At 38.3% G+C, this 16678-nt stretch overlaps 1 protein-coding gene across 10 annotated transcripts in view; it reads left to right on the top strand.

The window, feature by feature from the left end:
• The window catches only part of BBS9 (Bardet-Biedl syndrome 9), a 728255-nt gene that overhangs the window by 13749 nt on the left and 697828 nt on the right, over positions 1-16678 (top strand). For all 10 annotated transcript variants that reach the window (XR_007132618.1, XR_007132616.1, XR_007132617.1 and 7 more), the window contains 3 exons: positions 2596-2746; positions 4559-4623; positions 9548-9661. Coding sequence is in view for 4 of the 10 variants with exons in the window: in XM_047763266.1 (XP_047619222.1) it covers positions 2596-2746; positions 4559-4623; positions 9548-9661 (330 nt within the window). In the remaining 6 variants the exon portion in view is untranslated. The remainder of the gene's footprint in view (positions 1-2595; positions 2747-4558; positions 4624-9547; positions 9662-16678) is intronic.

Here is a 16678-nt window from a genome sequence, read left to right as displayed (position 1 = left end):
GGAAAATTCGTATTAGGCATGTGTGGTGTTACTGCAGTCTTTGTTCAAGTGACTGAGTCTATAAATTGATAGCTGTGGGATAGGTGTGATGCCATGACTGACTAATATCGTGGCTTGAGGTAGTCTTATTTTTCATAGACCTGGAATATTTTTGGTTGTAGAGAGAGAAAAAAAAGTACATTGTTACAGTTAAATACTTTTTAGTAATAGAAACAATAATCACTGGGAAAAAGGGGCCTTAATGAGTTGCCTGTTTATTCCATTCCTGGGGATCTTGAAATCTGTGAGTTATACTGTTACCTGAGATCTGGTTACTATAATAGTCCTGCTGTCTGTTTTTAATAATCATACATACACATTTTAATTCTAGGGGTTAAATTGTCACCCTGTGGACTTGGCTATCCTGTCTTCTTCTTATCCCTGAGGACAGAGTCATGGTGAAGTCAAGTCTTGGTTATTTAGGGAGTGAAAGTGGGGGTCGGGGCATAACAGGGTACACAGGAAGCCCAATGGGGAGTATTTTATAAAAGTTTGGAGATTTAAGTCTTGTCCAAGTCTTCTAGACTTTGCCAGTAACCCCATGATAACAGTATAATCCCATTCTTTCTGGTCACTGTCTTAACTTTTATGCAAGAAACCTAGAGAGACTGTTAACTCATTTGTTGCTGTAATTAAAAACCTAGAGAATTAATCCCTGAACTAGATTCTTAGCAATTAAGCCCATGCTTGAAGAGGTAAGACATTCTTTCTGCAGACTCCCAAAGACTGAGTTTTATTCTTTACCCAGAGAGGAGAAATTTGAGATTGAAACCTATCATTCTCTTATTTTATTTTATTTTTTGTTTTTTTAGGGCCGCACCTGCAGCATATGGAGGTTCCCAGGCTAAGGGTCATCTCAGAGCTGCAGCTGCTGGCCTATGCCACAGCCGCAGCAACGCAGGATCCGAGCCGTGTCTGCAACTTACACCACAGCTCATGGCAATGCCGGATCCTTAACCCACTGAGTGAGGCCAGGGATCCAACCTGCAACCTCATGGTTACTAGTTGGGTTCATTAACCTTTGAGCCATGATTAGAACTCCTTAGTCTCTTATTTTAAAATTATCCAGTGCCCTTAGAAAAAGCCATCTTACATATGGATGGGCATTCCTCCTTCCTGTTCATTTGGCCCATGGCAGCATCTGTTCAGTCCACTAGACTGTCATCTGCAATGGGCACAGGGTTCCAGATGCTCAGAGGTGTTGATTAACTATTCTGTCATTGTGTACAATGCTCTTTAACCCCACCTAGAATATGAACATGTGTCTTACTGCTTTGTGCCCCAACTCAGCTCAAGAACCAATTTGTAAATGTCCCTGTAGGAACTGGTGCCTGCAGTTTATTCTTTGGTGCAAATTTTGTATATCAATTAATTTTTATTTTATTTTTCTGCCATAAATGACAGGAAACAACTATGATAAATGCAAATAAAAGAAAGATTGGAAGACAGCTATGCTCACCACTATACCTCCAATGCTACCAAATAAAAGAGAGATTGGAATGAGAGTGACATAGCTTTTCTGAATGCAGAAAGAGTTCATTTAGCCAAGCCTTAGTTGGAGACAAGAACCAGCATGGCTCCAGAGACCTTGTAGCCTCTGGGGCTGCCATCAGATCACCCAGCACCAGATTCTTCTTCTACTTCTTTTTTTTTTTTTTTTTTTTTGCCGCCCCTGGCATATGGAGCTCCTGGGGCAGGGATCAGATCTGAGATATAGCTGTGAACTTATCTGCAGCTGCGGCAATGCCAGATCCTTAACCCACTGTGACGGCTGGGGATTGAACCCGAGTCCTAGCGCTCCCAAGACACTGCCAATCCTGTTGCACCACAGCAGGAGCTCCAAGCAGCAGATGCTTGATGACATGTGTGTCTCTATTCGAGATTGAAATTCCTAGGATAGTACCTCTTTCATAGGGTTATTACGGGGATTTAATGTTAGTATGTATAAACTACTTGGACCATTGTCTGGCATATAATAAGCTCTCAATAATAAGTGTGTATAGCTCCTTTTAAGTAGGTAGAAAAGAGTCATTGCACTCTACTAATTCAGGGATTTCAAACAACCCAAAGTATTTGTTTCCTAGGATTTCCATAACAAAGTAGCACAAATTGGGTGGCTTAAAACAATAGAAATTTATTCTGTCATACTTCTGGAGACTGGAAGTCCAAAAGCAAGGAGTTGGCAGGAATCTGCTACCTCTGAGGCCTCTAGGATCCTTCTTTGCCTCTCTACGTTTCTGGTAATCCCAGGAATTCTTCATTTGTAGATGTATCACTCCAAGCTCTGCTTCTGTTGTCTCATGATCATCTTCTCTTACTTGTCTCTGTGTCTTCACATATGTTAGTACATTTGAATATTGGTGATATAAAGATATTTTTGAAAAGGTATATGTTACTAAAATAAGTTCATTTTAATTGGATCTTCTGTTGGCAGTTTGGACTTTGTATATGAAGCAAGACTGGATTATTTTAATTTTTACATTCCTGTTTTATTTCCCCCCAATTTTGTTGCTAATGTTTGTTTCTTCCTGTATCTTTAAAAAAATCTCTTTACAGATAAAATAATTGTAGGTAGCTTTATGGGATACCTAAGAATCTATAACCCTCATCCTGTAAAGACAGGAGATGGTGCTCAAGCTGAAGATTTGCTTCTTGAGGTGCATCTACGAGATCCAATACTGCAAGTGGAAGTAGGAAAATTTGTTTCGTAAGTATAGCTCACTAATTCTGGTATCTTATCTTACTACTTGGAGTATGTCAATCCTTTAGTGTGTCACTTTTGTAGATTTTCAAAGAAAAACAGACTATCCATGAATTAAATATGTTTTCGGGATATTGTCACTTCAGTGTTCCTCATATACTGAACATTTTTAAGTATAGAAACCTGTACATTTAAGATAGAATAATTTAGAATTTTTTTTTATAGTAGCAGACCTAAGATGCCTAATTATCAGAAGCTTAATGAAAAAGAGATAAGCTTTTGAAAATAACCAAAACAAAGAAATATAAAGTATGTATTAATTGTCACAATGTTTTGCAGGTGTTATATATAACTCTTATTTTATTTTATTTTTTATTTTTTTTGTCTTTTTCTAGGGCCGCACCTGTGGCATATGGAGGTTCCCAGGCTAGGGGTCTAATTGGAGCTGTAGCCTCCAGCCTAGGCCAGCGCCACAGCAACGCCAGATCCCAACCGTGTCTGTGACCTACAGCATAGCTCATGGCAATGCCGAATCCTTAACCCACTGAGCAAGGCCAGGGATCTAACCCGCAAATTCGTGGTTCCTAGTCGGATTTGTTAACCACTGAGCCATGACGGGAACTCCTGTAATTCTTATTTTATAAATGAGAAACACACTCTGAAACATTAAATGATCACAGAAATATCAAATTGCCCTGTCAAGACCCCAATCTAGGTCTTCAGACATCAATTATAGTCCTAGTTTAGAAAAGAGTCTGCACCAGCAGTCATCAGAGCCCTGCTTGCAGATGTGTTTTAAATTTAAAAGAATTGGAGTTCCCGTTGTGGCTCAGTGGTTGACGAATCCGACTAGGAACCATGAGGTTGCGGGTTCAGTCCCTCCCCTTCCTCAGTGGGTTAACGATCCGGTGTTGCCGTGGGCTATGGTGTAGGTCGCAGACGCAGCTCGGATCCCGCGTTGCTGTGGCTGTGGTGTAGGCTGGCAGCTACAGCTCCGATTCAACCCCTAGCCTGGGAACCTCCATATGCCACAGGAGCGGCCCAAGAAATGGCAAAAAAAACGACAAAAAAAAAAAAATTGAAAGAATTGCCAATGTTTAAGAATGAGGCATTTTCACATAAAATCCCTGCTTTCTGGGTTTTCTTAAAAAACTGTGGAGATCTGGCCACAAGCCCAGAACTGAGTACTCAGTGCCTCCTTTTGTCTGGTTCTAGTCTCCAGTTGATCACAGCCATTTACACTCTATTCATTTCCATCCCCTGGCTTGACCCTTGAATACTTTGAATTTAGGATGTCTAGACTGTGTTATGTCTCTGGAAAGCACTTGATAGGAACTAGGAAGGTTTATTTCTATTTGAGATTTAGTCCAGACTGAAATATTTTCAGTACCTTTAGTAAAATGTCAGACCTGGAGGTGACAGATGCAATTTACCAGTAATGATTATCCTTTTGTGGTGGTTTATATAAGGTGCTTTCGCATGATTTTTATTTCATTTAATTGAAACTTATTTTCCAAAAGGGGAAACAGGCTTAGAGAGAGTAAGTGACTGTGGATCTCCTTATGACTTGTGGGAGAGCGCTCCCTTATGACTCTTTCTGGGAGATACTCTTGGCTTCAATCTGAAGGCAGCTCCTTGAGACAGAGTCCTTGGGCCTGTGGGATTGTCAGTTTGAATTTTTCAGTTTTAATGTTATCTCTTGAGTTACTCAGTTCACTCATGATAGGCTATGGTAATCTCTTTTTAAAATCATTCTGCCATTTTTTGGTTACATCTGAAACTAGTATTTAAACTTTGAAAACTTTCCCCATTTTTCAGAGGTACTGAAATGCTTCATTTGGCTGTGTTGCATTCTAGAAAACTGTGTGTCTACTCTGTCTCAGGTAAGAAACATTTTTTTTTCTAATGTAGATTTTGCACTAAAATCTGGATTTCTTAATATTATGTAAGAAGAGTTAATACTGATTTGGTAAAGAACACAAAACATTTTGTTGAAGGTTTTCTTATCTTGGTTAGCATTTTCCCAGAGTTCACTTATGATTTCGGGTATAAAGACTATTACATTTTCTTGGTCTGCTATTTCCAAGCATACTTCTGTTTCTAGCATTGTAGAGGGTTCCTTAGACTCTACTTCCTCTGATGAATTGTGTTTGGGATTACTTATGTCTAATGGAGGCCAATTCTGGGAACTTAGGACACTTGAGTCTTAAATGTTCAATAGCAACAACAAAATTCATTAGATGCTGAGTCATGGTGGTTTAAAGTATATTTTCTTTGGTAAACCTCAAGTGTTTTCTCTCTAGAGTTCCAATTTTTTGGCTTTTGGTTGTCTACTCAACCAGACCTCAAAGCATTTATTTGAGGCTTAATCAGATTTCATTCCTTGACATGGTTCTATGGGCACAAGTATGAAAGCTAATTATGGTTTAGTTTCAGCAAATGTAAAGAGGTAAATTACAAATTTTCTTTCAGTTATTAGATAAATTTTAGTTCAAATTGAGAGAGTTATTGCTTCGGGTATCACATGGGGGAAATCCAATAAAGCTAAGTGTCTGTGGACCTATTGCTTATACAAAAGGATGCAAAAGGAGGGTTCTCTTGTGGCATAGCAGTTTAAGGATCTGGCATTGTCACTGCAGTGGCTTTGGTCACTGCTGTGGTGCGGATTTGATCCCTACTTGGGGAACTTCCACATGCTACAGGCATGGACGTACACACACCGAAAAAATAAAGAGATACAAAAAGAGTTTGCTGTAAATATTAGCTTCTAGGAATTGGATTTCTCACACTCATGCTCTTGATTTGGGCTATTTTTGTATTTTGTCTTCACTTTGAGTAATGATGCATATTTACTGTCACTGAGCTAGATATTCTTAGGCCACCTCTTTTTGAATTGAGGATCTGTTAGGTTTTGAAGGCAGGCATGGTAACCTAGCATATGGTATATGGTAGGCATACTTGTTGAATGTATGACTTATTTCTAGTCAGTGCTGAGACAATTGGTAGTGGCTATTTATTACTCTCTCTATATTATTTTCTTCTTTCTTCGTTTCCTTCTCTTTTATCATTATCATTTTCTTTTCCATTCTGTGTACATCAGAGGCTGGGCCGGATAGAGTACCTCTTACTGTCATTGTTAAACACTGTCATTGGTTTCATGGTAAAAGATGTTGTTCCTCCTAGTGGTACGACAAATATTTAGTGTTCTAGAGTAAATGCAGAAGGTATGATATAGGATATTTTATTGCAGGAATCTAGTTGTTTCTCTTTCCTATCATAAGCCCATTAACTGTAAGTGATATTTTCTTAACAGATATGGAGGAGGAAAACTTGCCCATAGTTACTCTTGAATACTTTTTGGAGTACTAGTCCCTTCTGGAGGCTCCATAGGGGCTCTAAGAGGACAGAGGAGGAAGCATCCTAAAATCTAGAAATTAGACTCTTGGCCTTCCTTGGTCCTATTTGAATGGTGGCCGGGAAAGCCAGAAGTCTCTAGAGTTCCAGTGGGGTGTACGGCATAGACTAGGGATGAAATATGTGTTTATCAAAAAAAGCCTAGTGAAAAAAACTGGCACATTTGGTCACAACTTGTTTATGGGGCATTGTTCCCCTCCAAATTAGTGTTGAAAATGAAAGTTATTTGTCATGGGAATGGCGATTTTATTGCTCTTTTGTTCTTTGTATTCCTTTACAAACTTTGTATTCTCTAGGGAGGAGGCGTTATCCAAACTACATTCCCTTACACTTCACCTCATTTCCCTTCTCTGTCTCTTATTTCTTCAGCCTCCTATGATATTCGTAGGCTGACAATTTGTATATTTTTCCTGGCTTGGCTTAAATTGAGAAGCTGGGAAGTTATTGTTTTTGTTCTCTTGAATATGTTTCTTGAGGAACCAGACTGAACTTTTACCTAGCTTTTACTGTAACAGGGTAAGCATAAACATTTTCTAGTTTAAGTGAAACCACTGGTTTCAGCAGATGAAAGTGTTGGCTGAACTTGGCATCCTTAACCCCAACTGTCCCCTCCCAAAATGTTTTTTGTTTTCTTTTATATGCTGTGTGCTTCTAAAATATATTTGAAGCAAATTTGAGGAGACCTCCTGGGTACACCAAACAACCCTTACTAATCAGAGGCTACTGTGCTGACTTTGTTTTGGTGGGTGATATGTCATTAAATGAAGACTTAATATAGAGAAAAAGTAGGGCCTAAAGCTACCCCTTTTATCATACTCTGCTAAAAGAAAAGCATCACATAGCATTTCAGATTCCTTTCTGATGGGCTTCAGTTTCTAAGTAAATGGTTACAGATGTGTGAGCTTAAGCCATACTGATTATGTTCTTTTTAAATTTTCTTTTCCAAAAATTATGTACTTTTCAACAAGCATTTACTAAGCATTTGACATATTTATAGAATTTCAGCGTTTTCCATGAGAGGGCAGAAAGATGTGACTCTTTACTTTTGACAATATTATATAATGTAATTTGGTTATTTAATACAATGAATCTTTTAACTTACCCCATAATGGCTTTTATTTCATTTAACTTCATTGAATTTCTCAGCAGTTACGTAAAATTGCACCAAATATCTGTTTTTAAGGTAACCTTTGATTTTCCAGAGAATTTTTGTTTAAATAAGGCTAGCAGCATAAATGTTCTCATGTCCATTTACTTTCTAATTGATGAAAGTTTTTACTAACTTTAGCCATATGTAGACTATAACTATAGATATATATATATTTATGATATTCAGTCTGCATATTCAAGGGTAAAAGTCTATGTAACTTTAATGTTATGTATGTCATTGATGCTCTTCTAGGAAAAAAAAGGTCAGAATTTTTAGATTTTCAAGTACTACCTTTATTCCAAGTTAGTATTGAAGGAAGATAAATTGTCTTTTGTTTTCCTTAGTTGCATTATTACATTTTAAGTGCTATCACCTGAAATTTAAAAACTTACCAGTGCATTTGGAGATTTTTCAGGACATAAATCCTAGTGTTATTTCATGCAAGTTTGTTTAAATGTTGACTGCTGACACCTGTATTCATTGACCTTTTGGCTAGCAAAGCATATACGTGCATTCCTTACTTAGAGGGGTCCATCTGGTTTAGGTGCAGAAAGAAATTTGGAACTTCTGTAGGGACAACCCAAAAGTTGCTTGGAACTTTTCCACCTGGTTTCCTAGAAGCTGGAACTGTCCTTAAGTCAATGCTATAAGTTATAACATTAGAATTTTTGTTTTTTTCATTTTTTATTTCTGTTCATGTGGCTGGTGTGGTTGTGATTATCCCCAGTTTCTCTGGATCTTACTGATTTCACTACCATTTAGATTCCAGAAAGCTTTCATCTCCTATTAGGGTTAACTGACAAATTTAAGCCTTTCTCTTTGTTTTTTGTTTTTTATTCTGTTGGTATGCAAATTCTATTGTTAGCTTTTCCGGGGTCTAGATCTGAGTAGAAGTGATTCTCCTGCAAGAAATCCTCCCCTGTTAGTTTTTCTTTCAGCCCATCACCTTCTAAATGAGAAAGAGAAGGCCAGGGAAAGAAAGGTGAAGGTGGAAGCAACATATTTTTGATACTGACTTTTTTTTTTTAATTATCATTGACTTACCAGGTTCCCTGAAAGTTGTTAACTGATAGACCACCAGGTGCCATGATATATAGTGCTAGCTCTGAAGACCTAGTTTGAGTACTATGTCCTTTATCAGCTGTGTGATTTTTGGGGAAATTTATTAATTTTTTTTGAACTTAAGGTGCCTTGGTTCTAAATGGAAGTAGAAATATTTCTGTTCTTAACGACAGTGTATGCTGGTAAATCCTTCTGAAGCGAAAAACTAAATAAATGCTCAAGTGTATGTACACATACACACAGCCATATATGTTTAGAGTGACATACATACAGACATATATTTAGATTGTTTTAATCATCTAATATTATCTAGTTTAGGGACTATTTCATTTGCTTTATGATATTTTAAGTTTTTCTCTTTCTTTTTGAATGAATGACAAAGATGCTTCTTAATGGAAAAAGTTACATTTGGAATAATTTTTCTTTCTAATACTTTTTAATTATTTTAATCATAATGTTACTGCCTGATCACTGGGATATAGCTCTTAACTGTACATACTCTAGAAAGGCTAACAACTAGAGAGTTAAATACAGATAAAGAATCTTTTCTTATTTGGAATGAACAAGAATGCGATTGTAGAACATATGATCTATTAAATGTGGGGAAATTATTTTTCTTTGTTTTGAAAGAGATTCTTCTTGGCTGACTTCAAAGAAAACATATTGCCCTATTTACTTGCTGAAGAAAGCTTTAGATCTGTCTATTAAATTAGAATTTAATGTACTAGGGGCTTGACTATTTTGAGAGTTGGGACAGAAAATTGAATTGCTTGAAAGTGTAGGGAATTTTTCCCTTAGACACTTTGAGTCATATCTTTGCTCTGTCATTGTTATAAGTGTAGGGAACTTAATCTCATTTATTTCAGAACTGAAATTGGAGCCTTTTATTGTTATTTAAATAATTATACTTTACTCAGACTTAATGGAAATAGATAATAAAATGTCATTCAGGGTAGTATTTCATCTAATGGTATAATCTAGCTGAGATTTACATTGTTTTAACTGTGCTGGCACTCTGTGTCATCAGTATGCTAATTATTCATAATATGTAATGTTTTAGTGCTCTGTCATTTTAAATTCCACTGAAATTGAAATACTTGGAATTGATGTAGAGGTTGAGAAGATATTAATATTTTTTAATGTAAACAACTACAAAGTAGTCTTTTATTTTTTCTTTTTAGGAACCTTGGGTAATGTGGAACATGGGAACCAATATCAGATCAAATTGATGTATGAACATAATCTTCAGAGAACAGCCTGCAATATGACTTATGGATCGTTTGGTGGTGTAAAAGGTAATTTGCATTTAATCATGAGTATGCTAATACTGGGGCCAGATTTAGAATATTTGGCCATATAAAATTGGAGGACTGTATAGTATGAATCAAGAGTTAAATATATCTTATTGAAACTTTTCATTCAAATACTTCAGCAAAGTAATAAAAAAAACTTTAAACATTGAATAGGTTTGATTTTCATATATCCAGCACTTTTATTTGATCTACAGAGAAATTTCTCAAACTGTCTTTTCTTCAGATTTTGTCTTTTATATATGAGCTGACTGAAATTGAGCTTTTTTTGGTGGTGGAACTGTGTGCTTGCCTCTCTCAGTGGAAGAAGGGGTTGCTTTCTTCATTCATGTGGGTCTTTGTTCTACTTGGTGTAGACAGGGTAAAGCTGTGGACCCCTACCTCTACCTCACCCACCTCCAGGGCCACTGTACAGGGTTGTGCAGATTCTTTCTGCACCAGGGAACCTGGACCAGGGGCATGTGGAGACTGCTCATCAAGCCATGTGTCCTGGTCTGGAATTAACCTCCCCAAAGGAAGGGTGCCTTTTCTAAATTTTATAAAGGCATTACCTTTACCAAGTACTAACTAGCTCAGTGAGGCTGGGTTCCTTCCACCTTGGGGTTATCTTTTTCTAATTGGCACCTAGGGCTATCTATAACATGCCCACCCTACTCCTAGAGCTTCTTGAGTTACCAGGGCTTGGTGCTTGCTTGTATACACTGTTGCTATTGGTGTGGGGATATTATTTACAATCCAACTCTTCGTACTTCACTATGATAGGGTGATAGAGGCACTGCTGATGCTGGAGCGAGGATAGGAAGCCAGATGGTGACACTTACTTGTGTGATTTTTGTGTCTGCATGTGTGCCTATGGCACCTCCTGAATATATAACTAGGGGTTTTATAATATTTTAGCTCTCTTTGGGCTCAAGTTTTTATGAGTTTATTGTTTTAACTGTTGTGTTAGTAAAAAGTAGGCTACCTATGTTAGATTTTTCTTTACTGACTTGAAAAAAAATGACTTTATTTTGGAAGTATCCTTTAGTCATGTGAATTCAGTTTTTTCATACAAAGAGAAAAGGGAAGGAATAGAAGAATTTGAGTGTGCCAATTTGCAGTCAATAATATTTCAGGATAGTTGGACAAGATAGCAGAGTAGAAGAACCTTGAGCTCACCTCCTCTCATGAGCACACCGAAATCACGACTAACTGCTGAACAACCATTGATAAAAAAGATTGGAACCTACCAAGAAAGATATTCTACACCCAGAGTCATAAAGAAGGAAGCACAATGAGATGGTAGGAGGGATGCACTTGTGATATAATCACATTCCATACCCCCAGATGGGCAACCTATAAACTGGAATATTATATCACAGAAGTTCTCCCACAGGACTGAGAATTCTGAGCCTCATATTGGGACCCTCAGCCCTGGGGTCCAGCATCAGGAAGAGCCTCCAGAGCATTTAGCTTTGAAGGCCAGCAGGGCTTAATTGCAGGAGTGCCACAGGACTAGGGGAGACTAAGACTGCATGCTTAAAGGGTGCACACAAAATCTCACGTGAACCAGGACCTAGGGCAAAAGCAGTAACTTCACAGGAGCCAAAGCCAGACCTGCCTGCTGATGTTGGAGGGTCTCCTGGGAAGGCAGGGTCATGGTGGCTGTGGCTTACCCTGGGATCATAAAAATTGATGGCAGAAACATTGAGGAGTATTCATCTGCATGAATTTCTGTTAGAGGCTGCCATATTGTTTGGATCATTAGCACCAAGACCTAGCCCCACCCAACAGCCTATAGGCTCCAGTCCCGGGACTGACTTCCTTCCTTTTTTGCTTCCTTCCTCCCTTCCTTCCTTTGTTTCTTCTCTCCATCCTTCCTTCCATCCATCCTTATTCCTTCTGTCCTTCCTCCCTTCCTTCTTCCCTTCCTCCCTTCCTTTCTCCAGTTCTGGGATCCCCCAAGCCAAACAACTAACAGGGCAGGAACACAGCCCCACTCATCAGCAAACAGGCTGCCTAAGGACTTCCTGAGCCCACAGCCACCTCTAGATATATTTCTTTTAAGGGCCCTGCCCACCAGAGGGCCAGAACCCAGCTCTGCCTACCAGTAGGCAGACACTGGCCCCTTCCACCAGAAAACCTTCAGAAGCCTCTAGACCAGCCTTACTCACCAGGGTCCAGACAACAGAAGCAAGAAAACTGCAATCCTGTAGCCTGTAGGACCAAGTCTGCAAACACAGGTCAGACCCTCCCCTGGGGTCCCTCGCCCTTGGGTAATGAGAAAGGCATGTATAGCTGGGACATATATGACATCCCCCTCCAGAAGGTCTCTTCTCTAAAGTTGAGAAACATAACTAACTTATATAAAAATATGAATAGAAATTTAGAAAAAAAGAGGCAGCAGAGGAATATGTTTCAGACGAAGGAACAAGACAGAACCCCAGAACAAATAAGTGAAATGGAAGTAGGCAATCTACCTGAGAAAGAGTTCAGAGTAATGATCATAAAGATGATCTAAGGCCTCAGGAAAATAATAGATACACAGAGTGAGAAGTTACAAGGAGTTTTTAACAAAGAGTTAGAAAATAGAACAACCAGAGTAGAAAAATACAGTAATTGAAATGAAAACTATACTAGAAGGAATTAATAGTAGAATAAGTGAGGCAGAGAAATGAATTGGTGAGCTGGAAGACAGTAATGGATATCACTGCTGCAGAACAGAATAAAGAAGAAAGAATGAAAAGAAATGAGGACAGTTTAAGAGACCTCTGGAACAATAGGAAACATACTAACATTCACATTATTGGGGCGGAGGTGTCCCAAAGGAGAAGAGGGAGGACTTGAGAAAATATTTGAAGGGATAATAATTTAAAAAATTCCTTAATCTGGAAAGGGAAATAGTCACCCAAGTCCAGGAAGTGGAGAAAATATTTGAAGGGATAATAATTTAAAAAATTCCTTAATCTGGAAAGGGAAATAGTCACCCAAGCCCAGGAAGTGCAGAAAATCCCATACAGTATTAACCCAAAGGGAAAGGCTGAGACATATAGTAATCAAACTGACAAAAATTAAAGATAAAGAGAAAATATTAAAAGCAACAAGGGAAAAGCAAGAAACAATATACAAGGGAACTCCCATAAGTCTATCAGCTGATTTTTCTGCAAACTCTGCAGGCCAGAAGGGAGTGGCAATTTAAAGTGATGAAAGGGAACAACTTTCAACCAAGAATACTGTGCCCAGCAAGGCTCTCATTCAGATTTGACAGAGAAATCAAAAGCTTTACAGAAATACAAAAGATAAAAGAATTTAGCATCATCATATTTGTTTTACAAGAAATGCTAAAGGAACTTATCTAGGTAGAAAAGAAAATACCACAGTTAGAAACAAGGAAATTACAAAGTGGGAAAGCTCATCACTAAAGGCAAACATACACTAAAGGTAGGAAATCATCCTCCCTATAAACATGTAGGAAATTTAAAAGACAAAAGTTATAAATTCATTTATAATAACAATCCACAACAAGCACTTAGGGGATATACAAAATAATTAGATGTAAAATATGGAATCCAAACCAGTTTCGTGAGCGGAGGAGAGTACAAAAGCAGGATATTTAAAAGGCATTGACATTAAGAGATCAGCAACTTAAAAGAAGCATATATGTAGACTGTTATATCAAAACCTCATGATAACTACAAACCAAAAATCTATAATAATTATACACAAAAAACCCAAAAAGTAATCCAAGCATAACACTATAGATAGTCAAAGAAAAGAGAACAAAAGAAGAAAGAAAGAAAAAAAAATATACAAAACAAATCTGAAACACTCAACAAAATAGTGATAAGAATATACATATCAATAATTACCTTAAATATAAGTGGATTAAATGCTCCAACCAAAAGACATAAATTTGCTAAATGGATATAAAAATAAGATCTACATATATGCCATCTATAAGAGACTCACTTCAGATCTAGAGACACATACTAACTGAAATTGAGGGGATGGGAAAAAGATATTCCATGCAAATGGAAATCAAAAGAAAGCTGGAGTAGCAATACGTATATTGGACAAAATAGACTTTAAAATAAAGACTGTTATGAGTGGGATCAAGATGGCAGAGGAGCAAGACATGGTATTCCCCACAAACACATCAAAAATCCATCTACATGTAGAATGATTTGCACAGAACATCTACTGAATGCTGGCAGAAGACCGTAAACCTCCAAAAAATGCCAAGAAACCCTCCACATAACTGGGTAGAATAAAAGAAAAAAAAGAGAGTGAGAGAAAAGAGGAAAAAAAAGGAATCAGGATGAGATCAGCACTCTGGAGAGGGAGCTGTGAAAGAGGAAAGGAATCCACACCCTGGGAGGCTACCTAACTGGCCAGGAGATCAGCCAAGACTGAGTGGGAACATTAAAGCCTTGGAGAAAAGCTCAGCAGCTAGACTGAGGAGGGCAATGCAGAGAGAGAGCTGCACAGACCATTGGTACCATCACCCCTGGAAACCACAGCCTGAGATGCTTGGGGGGGGCTGGGTGCTGTGACTCAGACTCTGGAGGTCAGTTCCAGGGAGAGGACTAGGGTTGGCTGTGTGGAGACAGCATGAGGGAGCAGCTTGTCACAAGCTGGGGAGTGGAGTGCCACAGCTGAGGGAACATGGGAGGAGGCCTAGGCCTGCAGGAGAAGCAAGGCACTATTGTTGGGGAGGGTGAGAGGAGGAGAGGCAGGACCACCATAGGAATATCTTTCTCTGTGCATGCGTGGGCTCTTGGACAGTGGGGTGCCTCTTGTGTAGGCTATGGGTGGTGGGGTGCTTCTTGCATGGGCTACAGGCAGTGGAGGCAAACCACCACAGCCATCTCAGACTCCAGAGGTGGGCATGGCTTGCCACCGTTAGTCACCTCAAGGGATGCCACAGAGGAGGGGACTGCAACCAAGTGCTGCCATTGTTGCTTTCACTCCCCTGGGAATATACATGCCCTGCTCTTGCCACTGCTGAAGGCTCTGGGTAGCACCTACACTTGCCTGAAAGTCACTGCCACTTCCTAGGCATCCTGCCACTTCTTGCAACTAGGAGCAGCCTGCTCCACATCCCCATGGATCCTTACCACTATCATGGGCTCAGCAACCAGGCTCAGGCCACAGGCCCTGCCTGTTGTCTCCATCTCCTGGGAAGTATGGGTAGGCCATATACCAGCACACCCCTTATCAAGGGGATAACAGCCTTCACACACTGAGGAAAGAGACAGCAAGCATCCAAACCAAAAGCTTGCCCTCATGCCAAAAAAAAAAAAAAAAGAAGAAGAAGAAGAAGAAAGTAAGCCCTCTTAAACTACCCAGGGGTGCTCTTGCATATAAATAGCCCTCCAAAACTATAGTAGTTTTCCCTAAACTTACAGAATAAGAAAAATATAAGCAAAATGAAGAAGCTTACCATTCCCAGTTAAAATACCAGGAGAATTCCTCTGAAGGAGCAAACAATGAAACAGACTTCCTTAGACTAACAGACACTAAATTAAAAAAGGTGACAGAGAAAATTCTGAAGGAATTAAGAACAGATATGAATGGTAATGCAAATTACTTTAGAAAGGAACTAGAAAATATAAAGAGGAGCCAAGAAAAAATATTCATTTGCAGAGATGCAAGCTGAGTTAAAGGCACCGAAGAGCAGAGTGAATAATGCAGAAGAATGAATAAGTGACTTGGAATAGAATAATGAAAATCACCCATCAGGACAGCACACAGAAAACCAAATGAAAAAAACATGAAAGCAATATAAGAGATCTGTTGGATAACATAAATCAGGCCAGTCTACACATAATAGGGATTTCAGAAGGAGAAGAAAAAGGGGATTGAAAATATATTTGAAGAAATTATGACTAGAAACTTTCCAAATCTAAAGAAAATAGACGTCAAGATACAGGAGGCAGAGAGGGCCCCAAACAAGTTGAACCCAAACAGACCCACACCAAGACATAATATAATAAAAATGGCAAAAATTAAAGATAAGGAGAGGATTCTAAAGGCAGCAAGAGGAAAACAAAGAGTTAATTATAAGGGAAGCCCAATAAGGCTATCAGCTTATTTCTCTACAGAAGCACTGCATATCAGAAGAGAGTGGCCAGACATATTCAGAGTTCTCAAAGGGAAAAATTTGCAGCCTAGAATACTCTACCCAGCAAGAATATCATTTAAAATAGAAGGAGAAATAAAGAATTCCTCCAGCAAACAAAAACTAAAAGAATACAGCAATAATAAACCCATTCTAAAGGAAATACTGAAGGGTCTCCTCTAACTAGGAAGGAAGGAAGATATAGAATGGAGGAAATCACAGTTGGAAAGTAATCACTTGGATAAGCCAGTATAGGTTTAAAGGAAAAAAAAAAAAACCCTATTGTAAACGCGATGATAAACAGAAGGAAGAGCAGAAGGATAAACATGAAGATGTTAAAAAAGATATCAAAATCATAGAATGTGGGTAAGGAAAGTAATAAAATCTAGACTTTTTTTTTTAAAGAATATGTTTGATCCAATGTGACTGTAAGACTAAATAAAGCAAGCCGATATAGGAATGGGTTAACATACTTGAAAAACAGGGCAACCACAAATCAAAACCAAACAATACATTCATAAAAACTAAAAAGCATAAAATAAAAGGAAACCATCCAACTAAAAAAAAGAAAGGAACAAAGGAGAAACAAAATCAACTGGAAAACAAATTTTAAAATGGCATTAAATACATATTTATCAATAATTACCTTAAATATCAATGGACTGAATGCTCCAATCAAAGGACATAGAGTGATCAACTGGATTGAAAAAAAAAAGAGCCTACAGTATGTTGTCTGCAGGAGACTCACCTTAGGACAAAGGACACACATTGAAAGTGAGGGGATGGAAAAAAGATATTTCATGTGAATGGAAAAGAGGAAAGTGGGAGTTGCAAAACTCATATCAGATAAAATAGACTTTGACACAAAGGCCATAAAGAAAGACAAAGAGGATATTACACTT

The sequence above is a fragment of the Phacochoerus africanus genome, chromosome 16, assembly GCF_016906955.1.
Source record: "Phacochoerus africanus isolate WHEZ1 chromosome 16, ROS_Pafr_v1, whole genome shotgun sequence".
Classification (NCBI taxonomy): Eukaryota; Metazoa; Chordata; class Mammalia; order Artiodactyla; family Suidae; genus Phacochoerus; species Phacochoerus africanus.
Note: the sequence above shows the minus strand (reverse complement) of the source record. Positions and strands in the feature narration are given on the sequence as shown.